Source organism: Pipistrellus kuhlii, unplaced genomic scaffold (genome assembly GCF_014108245.1).
Source record: "Pipistrellus kuhlii isolate mPipKuh1 unplaced genomic scaffold, mPipKuh1.p scaffold_m20_p_11, whole genome shotgun sequence".
In the NCBI taxonomy this organism is placed as follows: Eukaryota; Metazoa; Chordata; class Mammalia; order Chiroptera; family Vespertilionidae; genus Pipistrellus; species Pipistrellus kuhlii.
The window spans coordinates 47,821,923-47,834,390 of NW_023425416.1; the positions used below are offsets into that span (position 1 = coordinate 47,821,923).

Genomic DNA, 12,468 nt, shown 5'->3' on the forward strand with positions numbered 1-12,468 from the left:
CTGAGCAGTGTTTGTTCAGCACAGAAGCACCACTGGTCGGCAGCCCCTGGAAGCTGCCCAAGAGCTGACACGAGCTCTGAGGGCACCCGGCTCTGTTCCCGCCCCTGCAGAGGCCGGTGCCCGGGCAGCCACGCCACAGGCCCACGTCTCACCGGGCAGCGCGTTAGGAAGCCCCTCGCCCGCCAGGAGCAGGGCGTCCGCCCGAGAGCTGCACAACCTGGCCCGAGTGCGGGTCTGTGCTTGCTGTCTGCAAGGACACGGAATGCCAAGATGGCACCTCTCCCTGAGCTCACAGGGGGTGTTCAGAAGCGGGCTCTGGGCCAGGTGGTGGCGTGTGAGTGTGTGCCAGGGTGGGGTGGGGGTCCTTCTAGGCTGGTGGCTGGAGGCACTGTGCAGAGGCTGACCCCCCACACCTCACAAAATGCCCAGCCTCAAAGGGTCTGGACTGGGGACAGAGCCCCGTGGGCAAGGCCAGAGGTGGGTCCGTGAGGGCACCCAGAGGCCCGGAGGTGACATTCTGAAGCTGAGGCCTCCCGCCCTCCCTGGTGCTGGCCCACCATGGAGGCAGCGTGTCCGTGAGGCCGTGTCCCCTCACAGTGCACTCACCAGATGGCGCACAGTGGACGCCTGCCAGCCTGGGGAGGCTGGGTCAGGGCCATGTCTAGTCCACCATCACAGCCCAGAGCCCGCCCAGGCCCCGCGGAGCAGGGCCAGCCGAGTGAAGGCTCTGACTGTGGACGGGGAAAGAGCGAGGCCGGAAGCAGCTTCGGCACAGGCTGGCTGCCCCGGGAAAGAGAAAAGGACACGGCCAGAGGCACCAAGTGGGTCGGGCGAGTTTTTAGCTCACCCTCATTCGCTGCCAGGAGAAGTACAAGCACCGGGCACCTCCCACGCCCTGTCCCGCTCAGGGGCTCTGGGTAAGCGGTGGGGAGGACAGTGCTCTCAGGCCCCGCTCCGGGCTCTGGACAAGGAGACCTGGCTTCTCCAGTCCGCCTGCAGCCTGCCCTCACGTCTCAGGGCTGAGAAGGTCTAACATTTGGAGAACACGAGAGCTGCATACACCATGGGGAAGACACCAAGGATCTGGCAGGCGCCCTATGCAGTCCACGACCGGCTCAGCCTCAGCCTCAGCCTCAGTGTGTCTATCGGGGCTGGCAGGGGGAGAGGCTTTGCCAAGGTCAGAAGTCTCCACCTCCCTGTCCAAGAACCGAATGCCGTGGTCAGCAAACTGCGGCTTGCGAGCCACGTGTGGCTCTTTGGCCCCTTGAGTGTGACTCTTCCACAAAATACCCCAGCCTGGGCGAGTGTATGATATTTTGAAGAAGTTCCAACCAGGACAGCAGCCTGGGGTCCCGCTGCCTCTCCTCACAGGGAAGACCATTACCGTGTACACCGGGCTGGAGGGAGCACCTACAGGCCCAAGTTCAGGGAGTACCGGTGGCGGCCACAGAGCTAGAGAACAGAGTTTTCAATTCCACGGGACCTACTGGGAGGAGAGGAACCGAACAGCTGGGCCCAAGCACCTTGCCTGGGTGGGCGAGGCCGACACCAGCTTCGCTAACGAGGCAGCAGGCCTCTGGCTCGACCAGTCACGCCCGACCCACCCGTGTGCTGGGGATTCGGCTTATTCAGGGCTGTGGTCCCGACGGCGTGGGCCACCACAAAGGAGCGGCTGTTAGGACGCATTTCCTGAGTCAGGAGCAGGCGGCGCACGGGCACCCTCCCGCGTTCATCTGAGCCAGCAGCCCGTTTTCTGGCTTTCAGGAATTCCGCCCTCGGTCCTGGGAGAGGAGGCGGCGGCGGCAGGAGAATGCCGGGTTCAGGGAAGAACGAGAAAACCACTCCACCTCACTCAGGGAGTCATTTTTGAGAGCGAGCATGGAGACGGCAGTCAGGGGACTGGCTGGGGACTGGGCTGAGGCGCAGGGACACAGCCAGGGCTCAGCAGCTGCCCGGGACCCGGGACGCTGGAGGGGGGCAGTGAGACCCACAGAAATGACCCCCTGCAGGCACTCGCATCCCCCGAGTGGCCAGGATGCCCTCCCGCCATCAGGAGCCGGTTCACTCCCTGAAACCTCCCCTGACCACACCAGCCTGAAAAAGGGACCAGCTGCTGTGTCTGCATTGCTGTAATTTTGCACTTACAGTCCCCTGTCATGGTCAAGGGCACTTTTTAGCTGGATGCCGTCAAGACATCTGAAAACCAGAAGGGCCAGCTCATCACAGAAGGAAGGGCAGTGGCTGTGGGCTGGCTCCCACGAGGCCGTGGCCTCTTGAAGTTTCGTTTTAGAGAAAAGCTTTCCAGCAGGAGGACCCTTCATTTCCCTGTAAACGGCAGGGCCCACCTCTTAAACGGGTAAAGGACTAGCCATGCACAGAATGCCCTTCTACAGCCTTTCTCAGGCGCCCTCACTACGCAGCAGGCTGTGAGGAGAGAGCAGGAACCTCCTGGATTTACAGACTCGGAAACGAAGGCAGAGCCAAGGGCCTGCCCCTTCCCAGAGGGAGACCCAGGGTCACTCGGCGCCCAGAGCGGGATGCTCAGCGTCCTGGTGCTGCCGGCCCGGATGGGAGCAGTGTGAGCAGGGGAGTGTCTGTGTGGCACGCGTACCTGCAGTGGTGCGCTCGGTCGGGCTTGATGCTGCAGCACTTGGGACACTTGTACACCACCTGGCCGGGCTTCAGTTGTAAACTCTCGATGAATTCTTTAGTGGCGTTTCCTTTGGGCACTGCCCCCTGGAGGAGAGAGGAAAGGCGTCAGGGTTGGCCAGGGGTTCCAGCTCCCCAGTCAGCACAGTCATTTCAAAGGAGCAGTTACACACACTGGGACGGGGCACTTCATCCTGACACGTGGGCTGTTAGGAATCACCCAGGGACGAGGCAGGGGCACCCCAATGTGTGGACTCTGTGGTCAGATTTATACCAACACCAATGAGTATATAGTGACAATTTCCCCAAATATTGCCAAAAAGTGAACAGATGGGTACTCATCATCTCACCATTTCATACCCTTTCAACTGAAGTATTTCTCATTAACAATTTTTCTAACAGTTAAAAAAGTAGTAGGAAAGAAATCTGGACTGCAAAATGCAGCCAGATGCCAGAAAAGCCTATAACAGAAATTTTAAGAAGCAAACAAACTGTGGTAGGCAAGGACTATATGGTATGTACAATGCTAGTCAGGATATAGTTTCACATTAAATATGCCATAAAGCACACAGCTACTGACATGGGAAACACCCATGATAGATTGTTAAAGGGAAAGCAGACTTCCAAACAGGAAATAGACTGTAAGCCTGTTTTGGCAAAGATTATCTATACACATACATAAAAAGATAAAGATACACGCAAAAGTATTAATGGTTATCCAACAAAGAATCACAAGAACATCTTATTTTCTTGACTACCTTCCTTAAAGGTTCTATTATAAGCATGTGACCTTTGCAATTAAAAAAGCTCATTAAATATACATGCAAAAAAATTTGCCTCAGGAAGGAGCTACCTGGAGTAGGACTATGACCACCTTTCCTGAGGTTTGTAACCACAATGCAGAGGCCGCTGAGGGTCCTTGAGGCATCAGCGGGAGGGGGGGCGAGGGTCTGGAAGTCTGGCTCACAGCAGAGGCGGGGCCCAACCCCGAGAGGAGCAGACTTTAAAGGGGCCTGTGGAGCACACGGGCAGGCAGAGGAGAGGGTCCTACAAAAGTCATAAACCAACCAACAGACAAAAAAACACTAGGCTATCCACCTGAAACCAACACAAGATTTAAAGTAAAAATCAAAAACAATTCTGAAATGTTCTGTGAAGGTATAATCCACTCATTATACAAAACGGAGACGAATGTGGAAATCTCCAGAGCATTTCCTGGCCCGGAGTCCAGGGGGGCCACCACAACCCGCCTCCTTACCGAGGCCCCAGGCCACACCCGGCCAGAACCCATTGGGGCCTTAGTAACAACTCCCATTTAATTACACCCCAGTTCCTGGAGGACGATGTCTTCCCACCTGCAGCCCAGGAGCAGGCATTAATAAACCCACGCTGAACAAGAATGATGATACCACAGACATTTACTGAGCTTATACAGGAGGCACAGCTCCAAGTGCTTTGCTGTCTTTTTTTGCCAGTTAATTCTGACAACACACCTGTGAGGCAGAGACTATGCAGTTCCTCACTGTAGAGAGGTGGTAACTAAAGCTGAGAAGTTAAGCAAGATCCCAAGATCAGATGGCTAGTAAGTGGCAGGAGAGGACCAGACCCAGGCCATCCAAGTCTAGAACCTATGCTCCATCAGAAGGCAGCAGGCATTTGTCAGATATATATATATATATATATATATATATATATATATATATATATATATATATATATGTATTTTTTTTAATATATTTTATTGATTTTGTACAGAGAGGAAGGAAGAGAGATAGAGAGTTAGAAACATCGATGAGAGAGAGTCATCGATCAGTTGCCTCTTGCACACCCCCTACTGGGGATATGCAGAAACGCTCTCACAGTCTGACAGACTGTGTCCCGGGGCCACCTGGTCCTCCACAGAGAGGCAGGAAGTGGCAATCCCCAGCTGGTCACTCTCCTCTCTCTGGAGCCAGAAGGCTTTGGGTTGGCATTGATAAGAGACTCAGTGGCAGTGTGAGAAGTTGCAGAGCATGAGGAGGACAAAGCACCCCACTCAAATGAACCCCGAGGCAAGTCCCCAGATCAAACAGGAAATGTGGCAACACCGTTAGGCAAGATGGGCACGGCCTTCTATAGCAGAGCCTGGCTGGCAGGACCCAGTGCCAGGCCTCTTCTGTCCCCAGGCCGACATCGTGCTGCCCCGCTCCTGGCCCCAGTAACTACCTGCTCCCGATTCTTCCCCGAGGGACCCCAGAAAGGAATACCAGCTGCACGTTGCAATGAGCCCTGAGCTCCACAGATAACTTGGTAGCAGAAATGAGAATCAGTGGCCTGCAGTGGGCAGAGATTGTCAAGTGAAGTCTGTTTACAGCCAGGAATTCACTATGGGGACTGAAGAAAGGAGGAGGCGGAGGAGGAGGAGGGGCAGCGGTAGGCAGGCAGATGGATTCCCTTTTCCTTAGCAATGAATTGCTTTATAGTCCTCCTTGACTCAAGTCTAAGGTTTGAGATAATTTACATGAGGTTAATAAATTATTAAGTCCACAGAATGGAAGAGTACAAAAAAATGCTGATTGTAAGGATATACACAATTGCCGGGGTTGTCTAGTGCTTGGCTTTGAGCTTCCTGGCAGTCAGGGCAAAAAGCAACAAGCTATGGCTCTTGGCTTTAAGCTGGGAGACAGATACCCTCCCAAATCTCCATTTTAAAGGGAATCAATCCCTCAGGAATTCACAGGATGAGGAATTCAAATGTGCTTGTAACTGGGAGAGAAAAAGTGGTGAGACTGGGAGAGAGGAAAGGAGAGAAAGGTACCAGACAAGGGTCTCTGAGCCCGGGCTGTCTGGGCAGGCGGAGCCACTCCAGACTTAACTGTTTCAGGAACACGGAGAGCTCCTTTGATGACATTCCACAACCTGAGCGGGGGAGGAGGAAGCACCTGACATCACCCCCCAGTCTGACTTGTTCCTGCCCACGCTCAGCCCAGCCCCCTGCCCAGCAAGTACTGGCCCCTCTGTGCGTCTGTCCCCTCCCTCCTTACAGGCCTGTCCTTTATCCCATTCCTCAAATGGGTCAGTCTCTTGTGAGTCACTCCCTTTTCTGCCCAAGCTCTACGTGGCCTCCTTTACTAAATGCTCACTAAATGGTCCAGAAAATGTGGTGGCCGCAATTGTTTTGATGTTACATTTGGGATAAGAATCTCAAAGTTGAAAGTGGTACAGTAACCATCTTGGGAAGATTATAAGATCTTTTTTTTAAAAAAACACAACAAACTAAGAATAGTAATAAGCCAAAATCATATACAATGTATACATCGTTATACATTGTTTATAGCCTTAGGGTGTAACTTTCTGAAAGTTATAGGCAGCATGAATCCTTGAGATACCAACATTGTAATATTTTTAGGGAACTTAGAGCCATACAGAAGCTCCTTTCTAAATAGAAACAGACTCCCCCTTTGGTGTTAATGAGGCTGCAGGCACTGATGAGAAAGCAGGAATTGATCTGCTTTGTGTGTGTGATCAGGGCCCCCAACTCTGCTCCAGGGAAGCCCGGGGTGCCCCAGGGGCGCCACGGCTGCAGCTCCCCTGTTTCCGTGCTGAGTTTTGCACAGGATGTCATGTGCTGGGATGGGGGTAGGCAGGGGGCAGCAGGAAAACCCAAGATGAGCCTGAGACGCGGCCTGTCTGTGGGACATGCTTTGAGTTGCTCCCTTTACAATGGTAGATACCTGGCAGATGCGTCGTATGTTTGCCCAGTTTTCTTTGGGGCCACCAGCAAAACACTCCCATGAGCAGTTGGCTGGAGTTTGGCTCCCATTCACTTGGGAATGGAAGCCCAGCAACATACCATAGTGAGGACCATTCTCTCCCGCCTCCAATGCAAGGGCTGGACTGAGGAGGCCCATGGGGGCAAAAGATCTCACACACACGTGAGGGCAGCAGGAATATCAGGGCCAAAGTGCCCCCCCCCCCCCCAATCCAGTTCCTGATTCACACACCTTCTAGAAACCAATGAGCTTTACACTCCACTCTGGTCCTGCCCCTCCACCAGCCCCAGACCTGGCTATACACTGCCTATCTGGCATCTCTGCTTACATGAAATACAGACACAGTTTGGCCAGAACAAAAGCCTTGCTTTCTCTTCCCAAATCTATTCTCCCCCGACTCTCCCCGTTCAATAAGTGGCAGCAGCAATCAATCTGCTGCTGCTCGGGCCAAGAAGACTCTGGAAGGCACACTCTTTGATCTCTTTCCATTCTGTCAGCGCCTCTGAATGGCGGTTCTCAGACTGGCTGAGCCCGAGGGACTCCTGGGAGCTTTAAAGCATCCCAATACCAGACCCCGTCCTGACCGATTAGCGGGGACTCTCTCGGGGCGGCCCGGGCATCAGTACTTTTAAAAGCTCCCCAAGGGATTCTAATGGACGGCCAGGCTTGAGAATTAGTGGCTTAAAATACACTCCCAATCCAACAGCTTCTCTCCAGCCTCACCGTTCCCACCTTGGTCTGAGCCACATGTCTTGTGTGGACCACAGCAATACCTCCTATCTTCTGCTTTTACTTATCCCCACCAAACCCCCATCCCAAGCACAACACCTGTTCGCATCAGGCCTCTCTGACGGCTCCCGCGACATGCAGAACACAGACCGGAGTCCTCAGGAGGCCCGCAGGCCTGCAGGATCTGCTCAGTCACCTGAGTCTTACTCCCGTTTCTCCTCTTCCTGAAGGCTCTGCCCTCCGATCTTCATTTGCCTGATTTGCAACTTCACGTCCCCCAGTTCTCGGCTCAAATGGCCCCGCCTCAGAGGCATTCAGATCGCAGTGATCTAAAGCAGTTCCCCTTCTCCTCCAAAGAGTCACCACTGCGTCACCGTCACTGTTTCATCGTCTTTACGGCACTGGGCACTTTCTGGAATTACCTCGGCAATCACATTGTTAATGCCTGACCCCCTGGGGGGATGTGAGCGTCAGGAGAGCAAGGGTTTTGGTCTGTCTTGCTCACAGCTGCATCCATTGCTCAGAATGGAATCTCTCACTCGATAAACGTGCCATTCACGTTATTCCACTGTCCGGGCGCCCTGGTCTCCTCCCTCACTGCTGCCAGAGTGATCCTTGTAAAATGACAATCTGATCTTGTCACTGGCTGCCCCTCACACCCCACACCCGCCCTACATCTTAGGCATTCCACGCACACTGCCAGCCCAGACCCACTCTCCACTGTGCCCGGCCTGCCGGTGTGCCATCTCCCCAGACACGTGTGTAAGATGAGGCACCGTCTGCACCGGCTACTGACAGTAACTGAGCTGGGAGAGGCCTTCCCTCGGGGCAGATTAACAATCCACCACCGGAACCGGCAGGAACCGGAGTCCTTGGAGAAGGGACCCAGCATCTGTCCTGAGCTTTCCCCAGAGCACACAGAACGGAAATCTGTGTGACCACAGCCACGGCCACCGTCACCGTCACTCGAGTGCTTTCCCTTCTTAATTTAAACACACTCATCTGAACAATGAAGCCCCAGAGGTCTTATCCCATAACGCACTCCAGCTTTCCCCGAGCGGTAATGAACAGGAAGGGAGGATCTAACACCAGGGTGCTTGGCATTCAGCAGCCGCTCGCACAGCTGGTACACCTAGCTAAGTCACCGGGGAGACCACTGCTTCGCTCACGGACGCTCCCCAGGAGGCACTGGCTGTGGCCGGACACAGGCCTGCCCCGCTTTCCAGGAAGGATGAGTCTCCCGCGAAGGGAAGGCCACTCAGGTGCACATTCCCGGAGCGGGATAAGGCTTTAAGTTCAAGCTCCCGTCCTTTCTTTGCTGCAAAGCCCTGTCCTGACCCAGCTCCCAGCATGCTTTCTGCTCCTCACCTGGCCCCAGGTTTGATGGCTATGTGACTCACCTTTCTCACTAGAGGCTACACTTCCCCCAGAACAAACCCTGCCCCAGCAACGTACACACCCGTGTGCGCACAGTGCCGTTCACCCCGGCAGGCAGGCTGAGGCAGACCGTGTTTCTGCAGTGGGACCTGTGTCCACTTCCCTCCTGCTCTCCACATTCCTAGGTCAGGCAGCATGCAGGCTGTGGCCACAGCAGGGCCAGGGAAGGAGAGAGTGGGCTGGTCAAAACAAGGCCAGACATACTCACGGGGTCCGTCAGCATGGCCCGGCAGTGGGAGGCCAGGGCCAAGAAGGCCAGCAGGTTGAACAGAATTCCATTGATGATGCTGTACACGTAGTCTCGAGATGGAATCAGCATGACAAAGAGGACCACAAACTCCGCGTAGAGGACCAGAAACCAGGTGACAATGGCACAGGCGATGCCGCAGCCATCGCGGATAAACCACATGGTTCCCGCAGGGCCAGGGTAGGGAGGCGGAGCGCACTTCTCCGGCTGCAGGTATTCTGGCTTCCGCTCAATGTCTCGGAAGTGGTGGTTGGGGATAAGCATCATAAGCTATTCTGTCCATACTGGCATCTGCAAGAGAGAAGACCCAGACATTTGGTGTCATCTTGTCATCAAGCTGATGGGACCAAACGACCTTTCCCAGTGAGGCCGGAGTGTCTTTGTCACCCACCAAACACAGGGTGGGGCAAAAGTAGGCTTACAGTGGGTCATACAGAGAATAATACAGTAACTAATAGCATAAGAATAAACTGTGTTTCTCGTCCTCACAATTGTAAACCTATTTTTGCCCCACCCGGTAAATAAGTGATCCACCCCAACCCCTGCTTCTGCAGAAGAGCAGGGTGTAACAGAGATGATCCGTGACAGCCACACTGCCCCAGCACGCCTGTGGCAGCATGACCCGCAGCCATCTGCAGCCTGAGGGTCATCTCGCCATACCCCCCGGTGCTCCATCCAACTGCCCTTCAGCGAGCCTAAATGGTGTGGTTTTCAGAAATGGAGGCCACTGGAAATAAACTTCAGAGCAATGCTCATGTGTAGATGCTTCCAATGACTGAATATCCAGAGAGGATGCCTGCAGTAAATCTGCCAGGTAACAGGCTACTTCCTGTCATAGGCACGATACCCACCCATTTATTTGGAAGGATTGCGAGTCATTACCAGGAACATTAGTTATGGGAGCATGTTAGGTAGCCATGTCCCCTGGGGGAACGGGACTCACTGGCCTTGCCGCTGCACACCGAGTGGCCCGTTCAGGCCATTATCACTGCGGCATCTCCTCCGTAAGGTTCTTTGTCTTCCCCCTCCATTCCCGCTGCTGTCATTATGTGCCCAGAGTTACCAATCCTCCCAGCATGCCCTCTATTACTGCTGCTAACTGGCTGTGGGCGGGAAGGCAGTCAAGTGAGGCCTTGTTGGATTCGTTTGTGCAAGGGCACTCCCGTTGGACAGCAGGCCTTTGGGGCACGCCCGCAATGCTCTCCCACATTCAGTGGTTGTGGGCTGGAAGCCCCGTCCTTCCATTAGCCCGGTGCCGGCACACAGCAGCCTCTCACCACGTGTCCATCACACACGTGCACGAGTAAGATGCATGAGCTCTGTCTGTGAGCCCAGGCCCACCTCGTGGAGGCGTCTGCTAACTCCAGGGCTAGGCCACATTCTGGATGGGGGGGTGCACCAAGTAGGACCATGAAGCAGGGAACCAGAACGTTCCGCCTTGAACAGTGTGGGACAGAGTGCACTGGGAGCTCTGTTTTCGCACCCCCCTCCCCTCACTGGTGGGTGAGAACCTGTGATCCGGGAAAGCGCCCGGCCCAGGGCTCACCTGGCAGAGCTGCACTGAGTGTTGAACTGAAGGACAGATTCCAGCCCACACTTTAGTTTCAAAACATCCCAATCAAAACCAGTCACGGCACACTGCTGTAAAGAGGTTTCCTTAGCCCCCAGGCCTCCGAAGGCAATGGAAGTAGCTCTTTAATAACCATCTGTTTTATTCAATTAGCCAAATGAAAACCTGAGAAATGAGGAGGGGGAGCCCACCTTGAAACAAATGATACACATTCCCTTCACTCTGCCCCCAACCACAGAAAGGGCGAAGCTTCACTCTTTTCCCCCAGTCCCTGGAGTGGAGGGATGGTTCTTTGTCATGGACACCACCCCCCCCCCCCGTCCTTGCTCAGAACTGGCTGCTCAGGCCTCTGGAGGCTGGCGCACCCGGAACCCAACCCACAATACCACTGCTGCCAGCCTCCCCCACCCTCAGGGGGCACCCTGGCCAGTGCCCTCCCGGCGCCTTCATCCCATTCCCTTGCCCGCTGGCTGTCTAACATGCCTTTCATCAATCCCATGACTCACACAGACATTCACAAGCAGCCACGACATGCACGGCACCGTGCAGGGGCTCGCACCCGGGGATGAGGACAATAACGTGTGTGTGCTGCCCTGCTCGGTCCTCTCCCGGATGCCAATCTGGTAAGACCAGTCTTACTGGCTTTTCCCTGCTGTTTAGCTTTGTAGCCTGGTATCTGGCATGAGTGTATGCTCAAATCAGTATTTGAATGAGTGGATATGTAAATCAGACAGACACACCCCACAATAATCCTAAAACATAGGCTTCTAATGAGTAGCACAACAGAGAGCAAACAGTATCCCCCAAAACAAACACATACCCCAAAACTCAAAAGTGAGATACACAGACTTTCAAGGACAGGACTTCTGAGGGGGCGGAGTCTCATGGGCATGGAGCCAGGGGAAGCGTACCACTTCTTAGACAAAGGCTGTGGAGTAAGTGGGCCTGGGAGGCAGAGTGGAGGTGCTGGTGGGGTAGCCATATGAAATATTTACCCACAGGCTGGTTTAATAAACTCAAAATCAGGTGTAATTATTTTCCTTTGGCTTAGAGAATAGGATAATGCAAATACTCAAAAAATAAATAAATAAATGAATATTTAACATTTTAATACATCTTGTATCATGTTGGATTGCTGAGGGGGGAAGCGGGGATCTGGTATCCTCTTGAACTTGCCCCAAACATGGGCTTCGCACCTAAACTACTTTATACTAGTTAACTCAGTAAATAATCACGTAATTTAACAGGCCCACTGAAAGAAGGCAGCGTCTCTTCTGCTATTTCCCCCGTGATTCTCCCTTGAAATTCATCCTACGGAGTACATCCATAACCTACGGTATAAATCCTGTGGCCTTAAGAATATGGTGTTTGCCTCTTTAAAAATCTTCTTCCATATCCAAGGAATTGACTAAAGTATCAGTGTTCACAGGCCAGCCACACAACTTCAAAGAACAGATGGGCTTTAAAAACCAATTTGATCAAGTAGGAAATTATTCTACCTGGGTTAAAATTATCTTAATTTGTTGTAAGAATCCAAAAGAACTATACATTTTATACCCATTTTAGGTGATTCTCAGAAAAACAATGAATGAACCATGAATTCACTGCTTAAAATGCCTCATAAAAAATATAGAGTGAGTCACTAAACGTTTTTTCAAAGGGTGTGGTCCAAAGGAAAAGGGCCTTATCTGCATCACCACCTGCCAGCCAAGGAAGGCGCCCAGACAGGCAGAGTGCTCTGGCTTTACCAGGAGCTTACACTGGTTCTCCCTCCTGCCTCCTGCCTGTCATACTTTACCTCCGACAAAAATTTAAACGTAAACTCTGTACCCCCAAACCAAACTCTATAACACAATAAAATTCATTGAGGGAACCAGGAGGTAGGAAGTTAAATTTGCCTTTTTGACTTGTAACTGGTCACCTTCTTATAAAACCCATGCATGTACCCACTGGGACTCCTAACAATGGTCTTCATTTCAGAACAAAGTCTGGTTTGGGCCAGGCTAACAGTTCCTACAATTACTACAACTGGCGCTTTTCCTACCTCCCAGCTTTCTAGAACTATTAAAAAATACACACACCCA

The 12,468-nt window shown here is 53.1% G+C and overlaps 1 protein-coding gene across 9 annotated transcripts in view; it reads right to left on the reverse strand.

Annotated features, from left to right (window-relative positions):
• The window catches only part of ZDHHC3 (zinc finger DHHC-type palmitoyltransferase 3), a 36,572-nt gene that overhangs the window by 15,112 nt on the left and 8,992 nt on the right, over positions 1 to 12,468 (reverse strand). For all 9 annotated transcript variants that reach the window (XM_036432039.2, XM_045579486.1, XM_045579485.1 and 6 more), the window contains 2 exons: positions 8,776 to 9,105; positions 2,612 to 2,736 (listed from right to left, as the gene is read on the reverse strand). In XM_036432039.2, coding sequence (XP_036287932.1) covers positions 2,612 to 2,736; positions 8,776 to 9,081 — 431 coding nt within the window. In that variant the 5' untranslated portion in view covers positions 9,082 to 9,105. The remainder of the gene's footprint in view (positions 1 to 2,611; positions 2,737 to 8,775; positions 9,106 to 12,468) is intronic.